The following is a 16,390-nucleotide window of genomic DNA, read 5'->3' on the forward strand; positions in this document are numbered from 1 at the left end:
GTTGTAGAGTTAAGTACACCCACTCAGGAGTTCTTAAATTTAAGCTTTATTAAGCAAGAGAATTTTAAAGATAAAAACAGAGAAATTGCAGAAAGTAAAATAAAGATGTTTTTATGGTAGTGCTTAAAAAGCTTAACAGAACGAATTCAACACAAAGTGCTTACTTTATCTAGAAATAATAATTCCCAAATTACAATAATTAAAATTCTTATCAGCCAGTGACAAATTAATTCTGCTATTACTGTGCTATTCTAGGAAGTTGATCTTAGTATCAGCATGAAACAGTGGATCCTTATAGGTCCGTATTAATTTGCCAGTCAAGTTTTAGCTCAGTTAAGTTCTGGGACAGTCCATGAAAGTTTAACTGAAAGCCACTCTGAATTTCTGGAAATTTAAATAATTGCTGAACTGCTGGCATGTCCATTCAGTTCTGAATTGCTTCTCTTTGCTGTATCCAAGGTTCAGATTTATAATCCACTGATGAACATCATGTAAAAGCAGCAAAGAATCCTGTGGCACCTTATAGACTAACAAACGTTTTGGAGCATGAGCTTTCGTTGGTGAATACCCACTTCGTCGGATGCATGCAGGTGCCACAGGATTCTTTGCTGCTTTTACAGATCCAGATTAACACAGCTACCCCTCTGATACTTGATGAACATCATGTTGTTTTTAATATTCAAATCATATTGCATTGGTATTGTCATTAGATCAAATAAAAATTGGGACAGAGAGAGAAGCCAACCATGAACTGCTTGAGAAGGAGTCTTCCCCTCTTGGCAGGTTATTCCATATTTGTCCATTCTGAGGTTCCTTGTGCTTTCCTATGGACCATCCACTAGTAACCATTTTCAGAGCCAGGATACTGCCCTGGATGGACTGCTGGTCTAATCCAGTCTGTCAGTTCCTTTGATACCTGTAAACATATGCTGCGGTTTGAAAGCAATGGAGAAAACAGCACCTACTCAATGTGCTGACTGTCTACTATGAAGCAGGTAGTACCTAGGGATTGGAGATGGAATGCTTTCAGTTTGCAGATGAGTCATAAAGTGGTACTGTGGAAGCATTAGTGAAAAATTTAGTTATATCCACTGATTGAAAACAAAAGAGTACCTGCCTTCTGCAGATTCTCTTTAAAGGAATAAGTAGTCATCACTGATGCAAGCAGTGTAAAAACTGGCATTGTTACAATAGAAACACTGATGTGATGTCAAAGAGGATATAGGACTGTAAACTCCCAGGAATGCCCAGATAACTTCTCCTGTCACTGATGGGAGATAGACCCTCAACCACAATATTCTTGTTATTGGTTCGTGTGTATTATGGGCAGAGCTGATAGTGCTGCATATAGTTAAAGTTGCCCAACACTTCCCATTATAAGACACTGTTTTCTGTTGATTATAACTTTGCCAAATTCTAACCATCTGTAGTAAAGACTTGACATTTGGCAGGAAGGTTGCCCTGTTAGGAGTTTGCCTTTTGCTGTTTCTCTGTAGGGGGAAACACCCATATTTAGCTGAGTTATAAGCCTTTGGGGAAAAAAAAATCCTAGTTTGGACATGCTCAGTTGAGACTTGTTTGAATTTGGCTGCTGAATTGGGTTGTGAATGCTTAGGTGAGTTTCCCTGCATATGCTACTCCCAGCTGCTCAGGGCGCCTGTGGCACCAGGCCTATGAACTGAGAATAAGGAGACTCTCTCTGCTGTGTGTCAATATTCCCTCAGGCATGATCTGATCCTGGCTTGATCCCAGCAGACAAAAGCAGTGACCACCTTCTTTCCTTTCCTTCTCAAGAATCCAGCAGTGAGCTCCCTGAGCCCTAGCCGCGGCCCAGAGTCTGGAGGGACCATGGTGACCATCAGTGGCCACTACCTGGGTGCCGGCAGCAGCATATCTGTGTTCCTGGGAAACCAGACCTGCGAATTCTATGGGTAAGAAGAGGCAGAGCGTGTCTGTGTTGTGATCCCTTCACCCCACCCTGGTGCAGCTTCTGAACTATTCCAGCTGCAAACTCCCGTCCTCTCATTAATCCCATTATGTCATGTTGTCTGTGAGAGCAGCTGAATCTGTCATTGCAATTAGTTGATTCAATGTATTTTAATGTTATTCCCTTACATGATTTGCATATTAAAACGATGTCCCCTCCAAAAATCCCAAACAAACATCACAGCAATTGTAGAATCCCTTTTAATAGTCCTCAAGCCAGTCCATCCTGAGGAGCTGTAATCCCGCCCAAACAGACTATACATTCCATACGACGACAGCAGGCGCTGCATACATGACTGCATAGCATACATGGAATATGTACGCACTGGAACAGGACATGCTCTTCATATCTCTTGTACAGCACAGGTAGGATTTTCAGAAGTGATCAGCATTAGCCTGACTAACCCCACTGGAGAAAGAGTCAGTCCAGCGCTGAGTGCTTCTGAATATTCCACCCAGGGTGTGTAAGATTATAGGGTGAGAGAGGGGGCAATGGAGGAAGAATCTGCTCTTTCAGGAAAATGTTTGGTTTGGGGTCATGAAATCAGGCCAAATGCCATCCGCTTAGAGGCTCCTCCAAGGCAGTGGGGATGTGTCCCTTCTGCACCCACTGAAGGAGCACAAGGGTCCATCTAGGGCAGTGCTGCACCTCCCAACTGTACCAGCAGAAAGCAAGGGTCTGTCTATTATTATTATTCGTATTGTTCACCCAAAGGCCTGGTCAGGGTCAGGGCCCCATTGTGCAATCACACATAGGAAGGGACAGTCCCTGCCCCATAGAGTTTAGATATAAACTCTAATCCAATATCCTACTTCCTGCCAGGCCAGATTAGAACAAGGGGCAGTATAGTCCAATAACCTACCTCTTTCCATATTGGACAGCACATATCAGAGAGATTGTGGCTGAGTGTTTAGAATGGAGCTTTTTATCAGGACTGTTGGCATCTGTTACCAGTTTTGCTGATTCGTCCTGACCTTGGGAGAGTCACCTTCTCTATGCCTCGGTTTCCCCATCTCTATAATGGATAATACTATTGTTTACCTAGAACACCACACTTCATGGGGTATAAAACTCCTGTGCAAGTAAGCTCTTCCCTAAGGCCAAACATTATCGTTTATTTATCATCAGTTCCTCTTCTACCCAAACACAGGGCCAGATTGCACATGCTCCATTTGAAATCGGAGGAAGTGGCATGTATGCATTCAAGGGCAGAATTAGCCTCATACTCTAATCCCTTAACTATATGATTATTTTCAGGCCACCTGCAGATACTGACCTGCAAAATCCTGCCACGCTTTAAATTAGCTGCATGTTCTAATTACACCAGACAAGCAGCAACTTAAATACAGCAAACAGCAGTATATAAATTACACCATCTTGCCATGCAGTGGCACACTGTGGGCTGTGTTGTCCTTGGCCTGTTTTGTGGCAATGAACTCGAATTGTTGTAGAGGTGAGGGAGATGAAGGCCTGATTAGATGAAGCAGTTTCTAATGAGATTCCCTCTAATTACAGCTTCCACCGTTCTCCCTTCTCTTGGAAGAGTGGGTAGATTCACCATGACGACATAATAATAGCACAGAAAGCTAATTAACTGATCACAGGGAGCTCAGAGTGACTCTGCCAGCAGTGATGCGTCACTTTGAATCTCATGGAAGGACTAAGCAGGGCCCTGTGAATTCTGATCTCCAGCATACTAAAGCCTCTGCACCAATGCAAGGCCATGGGGATGTGGGAGATAAAAGGCAGCTGAAAGAGCAGTGAGCGCTGTCTGAACAATGCTGGCTGTGTGACTATCTGGAGTGCCATTCCCAGAATGTGAGAGATGAGTGGAGGAAAGGAATGAAAAGAGGGCTCCTTTTCATGGAATCGAGTTGTCGAAACGACAGTTGGCAAAGAATTATTGCTGTTGCCCACCACTCCCCACACAGGCCCTGCAAGTCCCCCCACAGTGAAGAACGTATTCTTTGTTAAAATAGATCAAATTGGAAGAGTGAGAAGATGGGAGGAAAGGGTTAAAAGGAAGATGGAAGAGAGAGTGGGAGACAAGGTTCCAAACCAAATTTAATCCAAATGATTTAAAGTCTTTTTTTCAAGTAGTTCTGTTGTGATTGGCACTAAGTGTCTCCTTCCCCTTGTTGCCATTCCCAGCAGTCAGGCCCAGGACTAAATGGGCAGTGGAGCCTGCCTTGTCCTCTCCTCTCTCCAGGTCAGAGTTGAGACACACATTTGTCCTACCACTACCAATGCCATCTGTGGATAAATATAAAACTCGATCTCCAGGGCTGTCAGTCTGGCATCTTTCATGACAACACTAACTTCACTGTACACTTACGAACTACACAAGTGTTATTAGACCCGTCTCGGAAATGAACGAATTGAGACACAGAGATGGTAAGTGACTTGCCCAATGTCACAGAATGAATCAGTAGCAGAGTTGAGAGACGAACTCAAAGTGTCCTGACTCTCATTCCCCTACTCTAACCACTAACTGATCCCTTTCTGTTGTTTAAACATGGTGCTAAGCAGCCCACATAGCAGTTCTTTGGGACTCTTAGAGAAGCAGATGGTCTGGTCTGTCCAACCACCAGACATCAAGTCCTGACGTTCATTCCCAGTTCCACAAGGGGGACAGGATAACAAAGCTGCAAAGAGAGTAGTGATATTTTTCTAGTTCTGCCCGGCCCATCTCAGGTTGACTGGCTGCTTTTCAAGGTCCAAACAGCCATCTGCTTTCACACTCCCAGGAGAAGGCAGCAGGTTCACAGACGGATGTGGGAGGCTACCGCTTGGCACAAAGAGTAATTTCAGGGAGTCTGACTTTCTCATTGCTCCTCCGTGATGTTAATGAATTCTCAGTGTCTGGAGCACTTGCCTCCCTACAGGATTCCACTTGGAAAGCACATTATTCACTTCCTGTCCTAAAGTGGTGGGCAACATTGCTATTGGGTTATTAACAGCTGCCACATCCCACCCCAGAAATGGCTGCATTTGTGGTCAAGTCGTGATTGCAGTGGATGTAGTAGAGCCTTCCCTTGGAGGAGCGGCACTATGGAAACGTAAGAGGGTTCCCATTCCTGTATCACGGATACTCTCTGGCTAACGGCTCTCTGGTTTCTCTTTTTCAAAGGAGGTCCATGAATGAGATTGTGTGTGTGTCTGCTCCGTCAGCGCATGGCCTGGGCCCCATCCATGTCTCTGTGAGTGTGGACCGGGCGCAGTTGGAAAGCACTCTGGAATTTGAATACATTGATGACCCCAGAGTGCTGCGCATCGAACCCGAGTGGAGCATAGCCAGGTAACATGAGTCTCTTACAGCTTCTATCACATCTCCTTCCCCAGTGGGAGCGAATGCATGGCACAGAAGCTAACTCACCAGATATAACAGAACTAAAGACATGCAAGCTGGTTGCATTCTATGGAAACAGGTCTAGGCCTTCACCCTGGACTCAAATGGGAGTGTTTTTTAAGGTATTTCATTATTTTTCATTCCCTCTGCCCCGTATTCCACCCAGAGGCAGGCAATGTTGAAATACTGTGCAGGAAGCCTCTCCTACCAGGGTCCTGGTTCACCTGGAAGCAGAAAGTGTAGAGAAGGAACTACCCCACCCCCCATGCAGTTGCCAGCCTATTCCTGCAGACACCAGCTGTTTGGATAAATTTGCAACCATGGAGGTGATCCCCACGCCAAATTTACTCCATAATCTGAACAAGCTGCAACCCAGTGTTCTAGTTGGTGTCAGGGACTCTAACCCAGACGGCAAAGTTCGTTGTTTGACCGCGAGAGAGACAGGCAACACCAGCAAGGTCTGATTTAAAAGCTCTTTATTGACAAGTGCACGCATCAATAGAGAGCAGCTTGTCTCCAGAGAGAACCAGCCTGCTCTTTACATCTTAGTATAAGCCTATATAGACAGTTTCGTCGCGTTATAAATTATTCCACTGGAGCAACCCACCCCCTTCTTCTAACAGCTAGAAACTAGACACCTTTAGTATACATGCATGCCTAAAGTTAGAAATGTAGGGGAGTTAAAAACAAACAAAGAACAAAACCAGGGAGTGAAAACAAGGAGGCTGGGAAACTAGGGCTCTTATTAGTTCTTCGAAGGAGCTGCCCTAACACAGCACATCTGGTACTATGCCAAAAATGCAGCTTCTCTCTTATCTCACTTTTTCCCAGCGCTTGTGAGACATGCTGCTGCTTTTCAGTGTTTTCCACTTAGGGATTACCCACAAACCTCTGTTAGCCTGACTTTGGTCAGGTTGGCATACCTGGTTTTGTCTGCTATATCTTTATTCAGGCCTAACATTGGGATCCATCTCTAGTGCTTGCCTGAATTTAGATGTGCTCATGTACAGCAAAAAAAAAAAAAAAAAAAAAAAAAACCATATAAAAGGGAGGAAACTTATCTTTTGCAAACCTGCTCTGATTGCATTTTAGGCAGCTGTTGGCATTGTTTTGTCCTTCATCTGGCCTGCTTTGCCCTCCATCCCTTTTAGGAATCATACTGAAAACTCTCATGCCATGGTATCCACACTAACTTTAAAAATCAATATGCACCTTCCTGGTCCCTCACCTACTAGAAAACATGGTTCAGGGCTCAGAGTCCTAGAACCTTCCCCCTGGGGAGAATACTTTTTGAATTCTCTTTGCTTGTTTGGCTGTCTTTGCCAACATCCTGCTGGAGTCAGGTGACCCAGGGGTTATTTTACCTGTGTCAGTATTGAAGACGTTGCTATTTAGGGTTTGATCCTGCAAGGCACTGAGCACCCTCCCCTCTCTTGAAAGTCACTGGGTGTTAGAGATGTTCAGCTTCAGGGTGAGGGTTAGAAGCTGCATCCTTGTATGGTGGCTCCAGAGGCTCAGAAAACCCTTTTTGAAACACCTTGGGGTATGTCTACGTTGCATTGTAAGTCCAGTTTTAGTAGTACTCAGGTTATCCTAGGGCTTGAGCGTATATACTCATTTGTAACCCCAGGTTAGGAACTGTGGAACCTTGGGTCCAAACCTGGGGCACCAACATCTACAACTGCATTATGCAGGCCTGAGTCCAACCACCCATAGCCAGACTTCCTAATGCTCTCCCAAAATGTGGATGCTCTAGCCCTTTGTTTGTGGCTCAGTGCAGGAAAACTTGACTGTCCAGAGGACAAAGAAAGTCAGCCCGTGGGACTGTGGGATATTTTTGGTGGACTCCCACAGCATGAGTCAAGTGGGATTGCATGTACACCGCAAAGCAACAGGCTTGAACCCTGTGTCCCAGCTTGACTCAGACTCAGACTCTCCATCCCCTGGGGGTCCAGGGACCAAGGGTCCGATTCCTAGGTTAGCGCAATGTGTGTGTAAATGGAAGGGGGGTTAGGCATGAGCCTGAGTTTGAACCCTGGGCTTACATTGCAGTGTAGATGTGCCTTCAGTCTCATCTCTCAGGATATACCAGGTAAGGACAAAAGAGAGCCTGTTTGGAATAGCATGTCTCCCACTCAGGGTCCTGAATCAGTCATTGCCAAACATCCACATTTCCTGAGATAGGAAATCAGGTCCAGAGTTATTAAACCAATTGTAATTACCAAGGCAATCACAGCAGTCTCAATCTGTGCAGAGATTCTGGGAGAGCAAATAAAGCCCCAAGATCACTCCCATCTGCTGACAAAGTGCACAATTGCTCATTAAAGTCTCCTTCTTGTAGCGCTGGAGAGTCTGGAATGAAACAAAAAACAGCAGAAACCAAAAAAAAAAGCTGATGCTAATCAAAATGCACTGTTTATCCAAGATTCACTGCTAGGGACAGGCTGGCAGGCGCTGCAGCATCACTCTGACTTGTGGAGTGTTAAAAAGCTAGGCCAAATTCATCCTCGGTGTAACGCCAGGAATCTGCACAAGGGATGAAACAGGACCATTAATTTCACATTCAGTTATTTAAAAAAAAAAATTGCCAGTGGGAGATATATGTGTCTCCTCTGAAAAAAGACCAAGGTGGGTTAAAAGTGATGTCCTCCCTGCAGCCTGAAATCAAGGGTGAGTTGGTATCTTGAGTGAGAGAGGTTTTGTGGGCTCATTTGAATCACTGGTAGAGATGCTAAAAGAGACATAGCTGGTATTTTCTTTAGAAAGGTGGGGGTGTGGGGCTACTGGAGGTGCTCTCCAGCAAATAAAGTAGAAGGAAAACCAAACAATAAAAGATCCCATGGTGCTTTTTGCAAAAGTTTGGAGATATTAGCACCAGGTTCATGGCCATATTCCAACCTGGCTCACGCTATTCTGCTTCCCTGCATTCCCATGTGACTAACCAGACAGGTTATTTGTCATCCCTGTCCTGCCAAACCTCTGCAACATGTAGTGTCTGTGCTGTGCCCAACCCCAGAGGTGGCTGCGATCTGGAAGTGGGAGAAATAACAATCCCTTCATAGCCCATGCCATTCATCGTGCAGCACCCTGTTACTTAGAAGGCTCACTGTATAAATCGTTAAACACTGTGACTAATCTATTGTCTTTATTTATTTGGTCACAATTGTTTATTTTTTCTTCCGGCTGCTTTTGTTTGTGCCGAGCCTTGAAATGTTATGTAGGAGGTGACTCTCCACTGGGGGACAGTCGAGACCAGAAAATCCAATTAATTTGAGAGACATCCCTCCCCGGAGGCTCAGCAATAGTGTATTAATCCACTGTGTCACCTAGTTCCCGTAGATTCCACAGAAAATATCTTTCTAAGATCAACAAGCCTCTATGTTGTTGGAGCACAGTCGCTATACGCTGCTGCCGCTCTCCCTGCCAGACCTCATTAATCTGGTGTTCATGCTTCTCTATAGCGGACACACGCCTCTGACAGTCATGGGGTTCAACCTGGATGTGATTCAGGAGCCCAGGATCCGTGTGAAGTACAATGGCAAGGAGTCTGTCAACGTAAGTAGATGTCATCAAAGTGCAGTTGGCTTCCCCTGTAGCCGTCTTGAGATAAGTAGCCTCACCTTTACCTCTTAGTAACTGTTGAAACCAATGTGGTGTTAGTAGCTTAGGCAACAGCGCAGGTGCATTCTGCCTCGACCAGTCCAGCCTGCTCAGCAGTCCGTGTGTTTTCTGTTCTGATACATTCAGCGGCACAGCTGCTTCATCCCATTTGGAAGCACCTGAAACATACGTGCCTCTTACATTTTTATATAACTCTTTGTGAATTCTTTTCAGAACCACTCACAATCAATCCAATCCATCCTCCATTTTTGAGAAACACCATGTACATTGGCAGCACTATATAAATGCTGGGTAACAGGAAGAATCGTCTTGGTTAACGCTCATCCAATCTAATTTTCTAATTAAATATAAGCACCTCAAACTCCGAAAGGCCTCTTAGGTGTTTTCAAGCGTCTGCCATTTATAACTGTCCCAGCTGAATTGTTTGCTTGTTTTGTTTAACTGGATTTCTAAAAGGAGCTGTGATCAGAGATTGAGATACTGTGTACTGGGGCATCTGAGCAATGAACTCATTTGCACAGGGAAGGTAGAAATGCCTGAGACAGTGAATTGTAAAGCGTAAGTGCTGATCGAGCCTTTGTCTCAGTGCTGCTGTAATAAAGAGAGTGGGCAGAAAGGTTATTAATTGATATGGCCTTTCGTTTGTCATTAGGGGAGGGAGCCTGTGCTCAGGTCAACTTTACCCTCCAGTGTTTGTTGTGTTTACCAGCTGGGGACCCCAAGTGCTAGCACTGACTTAACACTTTAGCAGAATTCCCCATCTGGGCAGCAGGCTGGCTGAATGCATGCAAATCTGGCATGCTGCCACAGCCACACCCCCAGCACAGACCCTCATAGCCCCTAAGCAGCAGCTCCTCAAGAGAGGAAGCTGTCTTTCATGGCCTGGCTTGGATTTTTTTGCACCTGACTGCTTACTCCCTAGGTCAGCAATGGGCCTGGGAATTCTGCAGTTGGTGCCTTCAGCCCCATGCTGCTGAATGGCCCTATGAGGTGCAAGGTGGCCCAGCTCCAAATGGGCATTGTTGGTGAGACTGCTGAGGAGGAGTCAGTATTTCAAGCCGTGGAGGCCCATAGTGACGGGAAGCAGCAGGGAGTCTAGGATCGTTGAGACACATGGCGCTTGTGTCATTGTGAGGCCCAGCTATATATCATCCAAGACACACAAAAACCAACAGCAGGAGAGGGCGCCGAGTGTACAGAGTGAGTTTGACATACAGACAATGGGAAATTACTTCTGCAGTGACCCAGGGCTGGTTGTACGGTACAGGGGCTGCCCTGGGCCAGCACAGAACTGCCAGAAGTCTCAGAAGATAGACATGGAAGAGCCCTATTAGGTCTATCTCCTCAAGACCAATGTCTAATCCCTCCCCTGGGCCTTGCAAAATCATTTTATTTTTGAAATCGCCCTTAGTTTTTCTATGCTCTCAGGATCCCCATACACTAGCCTGAGAGCCCTTCTTCTTCCCAGCAGGCAGCAGCCATGGGGGCTCACCAGGACTCATCCCTGCAGGCATGTTTCAGTGGAGAGACAGAACAGATATCAATTCCCAGCTGCTCGGCAGAGGCTCAGTTTGCCTTGCTCCTTCTGTGCAGGCCCACAGCTAGGTTTGCAATGAGAAATTGCCAGCCTGGGGTTTGTTGTTTTTTAGTAGTCCCTCTGTATCTGTCGCACCATAAATACAGCTCCTATGATAGCAGCTCTGGGCCCAGCAAGCACACAAGGGGGCGGGAGGGGGGTGGAGGGGAAGGGAGGGAATCCGCCACTGAACAAAAAGCTTTCAAGCTGCTTTTTCCCCTCTTGCTGCAATGATCAAGTCACAAGATAAGTTGAGAGGCTGCTTCCCTGCTAAGATGCCTTCCATCGTATGAAATGAAAGATTTGCATTCCAGTCACATGGGATGGTTCAAGGGGAAAAGGCTGCTGGGGACAAAGGAAAGCAGGGAGCTGCACCATGCAGGTCACGCCAACCAGATGTTCAAGAACAACCAGGCTTGCTGGTAACGGGGTGCTTATACCACTGGAGTAGGTGTCTCTAACAGCACTTGCTTTTAGTGGCTACATTGATCCCACTTTTGCAGCATGACACAGAAATGCACAGATGGGAGCTGGTGTGCAGAAAGTAAGGTACCCCTTTCGTGGGCTGGACTGTGGCTCTTTAGCGACTTGTGTGCATGGGGCTGTGTGTGTTTCCTCAGTCTTATTTTTGTGCCTCTCTCCTAATAAGCTCTATTTAAACCATTTGTCCCACACTTCATAAACCACCATGGCGAGTTAAAAAGTGAATAAATAGAACTGTAATCTTTTTTCTTTGGGCCCAGACTATGTAAATTGCATTCTTCCCAGGCGCACTCAGCAGAACAGCTGGCAGCATACCCAGGCCACTGCACGGGTGCCAAATGTGCAGTGCTGCTCTTTAGCTAGACCCTTTCATGCCCTTCTTTTGCCTTAAAAACCGGTAAAACCTTCACCCTTAGCCTACTGCACACGGATGCAGGTTGGTGTCTGGCTGAGCTGCTGATGCCCTTTATCCTCTCTTGACCTTCCTGAGTGCAACTGAGCTGAGCTTTCGTCCCTAAGAACTGGCAAAAGGAAGCACAGATTGATCTCTTACTTTGCTTCTGCAAAGGAGTAGTCCCAGGCTGTCACACTTGCAAATACCTGTTTTTCTAGTTCTCTGGCTGAACTGAAAAAGTTGAAAATATTTTGTTTTGGGTTGAACAAAATATTTCTGCCTATTCTGGCAGCTAGAAATGTTGTCCAAATAATGTCACCCAGCCATGGTAACAGCCTTTGTGCTGCTATGATGCCAAACACAGAGACTGGACGTTAACTAATGATGGTTATCATTTATCTTGTCCTGTTTTATCTGTTTGAGCTGTTGTGCATTTGAATGTTTTATCAGCCTGAATGAGGCACCCAGAATGCTGTAAAAATCCAGTTTATTATTATTATTTAGTGACTTTCAAGAGCTATTCTGCATGGAAACAGTTTTGCTTTCACTCTGAAGCAAAATGACTTTTTAGATCTGCTCAGCACAGAGAAGCTCCCGGGTCAGACTTGATAGATTGATTTTAAGAAGGGAGGTGTTTCAGATTTTGTGGGGATAGTGGAAGGAATAGCAGATGTAGGAAAGAGAACAGGCCCAGCTTGCTGAGGTGTTCTGTGAATGGTTCAGGAGTCTTTTGAATTCCACCATGTTGGGGAGGAAATGTCTCTGCTAAAATGATAGAAGTGGGATTAGTGGAATTGGTATAAGACTAGAGCAGTGGTTCTCAATCCGCAAGAACCATTAAAAGAAACTGTACATTCCCGAACTTGCACCTAAATCTCAAGATCCCTGGGAGGTGAAGAAGTATCCTTCCCATTTTACAGATGGAGAGCTGAGGCACAGCGTACATGAGATGAATCTCTCAAGGACACACAGGGGGTCTGCGGCAGAGCAGGGAACTGAATCTAGATCTCTTGAGACAGTCCAGTGATCTGTCCTTCCTGATGCTGCAGAAATAACACTTAATATTAATTTAGCTCTTTCCACTCAAGGAAGCTGAGCTGAAGCAAACCTCAGTTTGCCAGTGTCTAGGTAGTGTCCATGTCCATGCATGCTGTAATGAGATGTATGCTCACTTTAACATTCATCACCAGTTGAACCTGAGAATACTCTTTCCATGTTGCAAAAAGACTGAACTTGTTGAGTGCTATCGTGGGAAGGGTTAATTACTGAGCAGTCATGCCTTTTCCCTTCCCCCTGTGCTCAGGTCTGAGTTCTACTTTTTTTTTTAATTATTATTATTATTATTATTACAAAGATAATTCTAAATACACAAATCTGAGTGGAATTAAATCTTCTGTTTGTGGAGGGAGGCCAAAATAAACATCCCCTGAAGCTTTATAGGGCCTGGTTTCTAAATAAATTAGCAAAGAAAGCCGTGCTCTGCCTCCAAACAAACTCTTCCCCGTACAGAAAGGGGGAGCAATGGGCATCCTCAGCCCAGCAGGAGTCGACCTTCATTTTACCTAGAATCCTTCAGTATCAGTTGATTATTCTTCTGTCCCTTTGGTATTAAAAGATTGTCTCTGATCACAAATGTGTAGTCAAGACCAGACATTAATTATGGGTCCAGTTCAAAGGCGTGTTTGGCAAGTACAGAGCAGCAGAAGAGAAAAAAGTACTTAGCAATCTCGTTTGTGATTCTTTAGTTGCTTAAGCCATTTTCAGTTTGAAGCTCTATCTCCAGCTCCACTCTTGTGTCCTTGTGCTGGTTTAGAGGACACACAAACTCTCCCAAAAACGAGACTTTAATGATTCAAGCTTAAGCAAATGATTCTGGCTAAATACCAATCCATCAGAATCTGCAGAGGGAATTTATAGAGGCAGAATGCAATTAGCCACGTCAGATTTAGCTAGCATACAAGAGTTCCTATAACTTAGTGCCATTAGAAACTATAACTTAGTGCCATTAGAAACCAGGAGAGATTAGAACTCTGTTTTTTGTATTATTCCTGTAACCCTCCCTAGTGCTGTGCTGGTAATTCAGGACTGATTTGGAAGGAAGACTGCAAAATTCTGTAGAACCCACGTAGCTGCTTAGAGCCTTGGGGCATTCCTGTCCTCTTCAAGTACTGGCGAGGCTCAATAGAATGCAGAGTTTTGGAGCAGTGCTCCATCTCCGCTCCAGCTCCAGGCAAAAACCTGCAGCTCCACTGCTCCAGAGCTGCTCCACGCTCCATCTCCTGGCTCTGCTCCAAAGCCCTGAAAAAATGTGAGGACAAATAACATCACAGCCTCAGGTGCTATGGATGCAGACTATCCCTCGACTTGCTCCTTCCAAAATCTCCTAGCCGGCTTTCAGCCCATAATGGTAACTTATATAGGCAAATATTTCAAATAAGTTTTCCTTCAGAAAATGCTGACATCCCCTTCACTGTATTATCTCAACCTGTGTGTGTGTGAGAGAGAGAGACAGACATAATTTGACTTCCATAAGCATCACTTTTGCCTCTTATTGTCTGTTTTTCCTGCTACAGCCCTTCACTTCCACCCACCCATGACATGTCAGTAACACCCACTCACACTCATTTAAGCTAGTGTAGACTCCTCTGAATTTGGTCCTCAGTCCCTAACTCATTACATTGTAAACTTTAAAAAGATACCAGGTGTTCACAGGCTCAGCATAAAGGCAAATTCTAGTCTGCTCTCCTCTTTCCTACTCGCCAAGTTGCAGAGGGAGAGACATAAGATAGACAAATGCAGCTGAAACCCCTTTCATGGCTACTGAGTACCATGCTTTTAAAAGCAATGACTGCAGCCAGGTTCAGATCAGCACAAAAGAGAGTGCTTGCAAGAGGTTTTATTAACACCTTGCAACTCCATGTGTCTGTGTGCATATGTGTGTGTGAGTTGCACTGATTAGCTTTGGTAACACTTTCACATTATTGCCAGTGGGTTAGAACTATGGTCCTTCCTGTGTAATACGTACCCCTCTGGAACCTTCTCAGCTTCCCATATCCTGGCCCTCTAGCCACATGTCTCTGGCCTGCCCTGGAAAGACCAGCTCTAAACTGAGAAGAAAATTCACCTCCTAAACCCTCTGCTCAGGCCAGCAACCATAATGGTAGCTTTTATGCTGTGGGCACCTTCCCCACTACGAATAGGAATGCAGCTATTTCAGATAGAGGCCAGTTAAACAAGTCTGATGACAATGGCCTGTTTCATCTGGGATAGATTTGGAGTCTTAGGTATCTTCCAGTCTGAAAGGGCCAAATTCAGCTCTGGTGTAAGGGTTTTAAAAGACAATTAGCAACCGTACAGTAGACAAAGCCTAAATGAGTGTAACTTCATAGAAGTCAATTTGCCACTGAGTGTTATGTCTAGGCAAAGATCAGACCGTAAAAGAGATTTCTCATTCAAAGTGTTAATCTTCCTCTCTCGTTTCCCTTTCCACTCCAGGTCTGTAAGACTGTGAACACAACTACCCTGACTTGCTTAGCTCCACCCCTCACTCCCGAGTACCGACCTGGCTTGGATGCTGTCGAGCGACCGGATGAATTTGGCTTTGTCTTTAACAATGTGCAGTCCCTGCTGATCTATAATGACACTAAGTTTGTTTACTACCCAAACCCAACATTTGAGCTTCTGAGCCCTACTGGGGTTTTGGATCAGAAGCCAGGATCGCCCATCATCCTCAAGGTACAAATGCCGGAGATATTAGTTCCAGTAGTTTACACAGTCCAGCTGCTCTCTCTTTAGTTCAGAAAGCTGCATACCCTGGAATGAGAAATGAATGGCATGGGAAAGAGTGAAGTCTAAGCCCCAGGAGCAGGGTGGGAGATCAAGACCTTGTTACAGAGTTGCTGGTCAGCTGGCAAACTCCGTGAGGAGAGGAGGTTTCAAATACACAGGATCTCTGATGTCACAGGTTGACTCAGCCCTTCACTCTTCCCAAGTAGGTAGATGCACTTTACTCTGAGGGTCTTTCAGGTGAGACCTTAAAAACTGCCAGCTCTGCATGAATTTTAAAGACCCGGGCAGGGCTTTTTGTGTGAGCAGGGGTTTGCTCTAGCGTTGTGCAGCACCCTCCAGATGTGACATTATTTATGTGGTGCTGCATAAGCACATTGGGTTGAAAGATATTGTAGCAACATCAAGTATTTCTTATTGAGTGTGGTGCCATTTGTTTATGACCTTCTAAGTGAACAAGGAAGAAGAGGTAAAAACTTCTTATCTTACACAATGTGGGGAAAATTCCTGAGCCCAGGGGAATTTTGTCTGGGTAATTCAATTGCCCACATTCTTAGGCCTTGTCCACACTAGAAAAAGGTTTGTGGTATAGCTGTATTGGCGCACCCTCCCAATGTAGACGCAGGAGTGCTTTTGCAGGCATAGCTTATTATACCATATCCCTGAATGAAATAAGATATATGGGCAAAAGTACTTTTTTGCTGGTATAACTGTGTTTTCACTAGGGTTTTTTCCAGAATAGTAGTGTCATAAAAAATCATGCCCCTGCTGTACCACGTAAAGTTTTATTAGCTTGAGGCTCTCACAAATCTGAGGTCTTGTCTACATTTAAAAGTGTTGTTGCTTTAACTGTGCCAGCATAGTTAAAGTGGCTCGCAAAAACCCTCCCAAAAAGCGTGGACACCATTATACTAGTATATAAGTGGTTATATCTGTATAGCTTATTCTGGTTTAGCAAAGAAAATTAGCTGTACCATCTTACATTGGTATAACGGTGTCTACATTTTAGCTTTTACTGGTTTTTAAAAAAAATCACATCTCTATCTGACATCATTGTGCCAAGTGAAGGTACGCACCGAGCCTGAGACACAACAGTACAACAAGCTTAGGCTGTGTCTACACTGGCACTTTCGTCACTAAAACTTTTGTTGCTCAGGGATGTGAAAAAACACCCCCCTGAGCTACAGAAGTTTT

The 16,390-nt window shown here is 45.0% G+C and overlaps 1 protein-coding gene across 1 annotated transcript in view; it reads left to right on the forward strand.

Annotated features, from left to right (window-relative positions):
* The window catches only part of PLXNA2 (plexin A2), a 322,697-nt gene that overhangs the window by 254,091 nt on the left and 52,216 nt on the right, over positions 1-16,390 (forward strand). The window contains exons 15-18 of the mRNA XM_050957071.1: positions 1,795-1,931; positions 5,118-5,285; positions 8,798-8,891; positions 14,906-15,145. Of these exons, the coding sequence (XP_050813028.1) occupies positions 1,795-1,931; positions 5,118-5,285; positions 8,798-8,891; positions 14,906-15,145 (639 nt within the window). The remainder of the gene's footprint in view (positions 1-1,794; positions 1,932-5,117; positions 5,286-8,797; positions 8,892-14,905; positions 15,146-16,390) is intronic.

Source organism: Gopherus flavomarginatus, chromosome 5 (genome assembly GCF_025201925.1).
Source record: "Gopherus flavomarginatus isolate rGopFla2 chromosome 5, rGopFla2.mat.asm, whole genome shotgun sequence".
NCBI classification, from domain to species: Eukaryota; Metazoa; Chordata; order Testudines; family Testudinidae; genus Gopherus; species Gopherus flavomarginatus.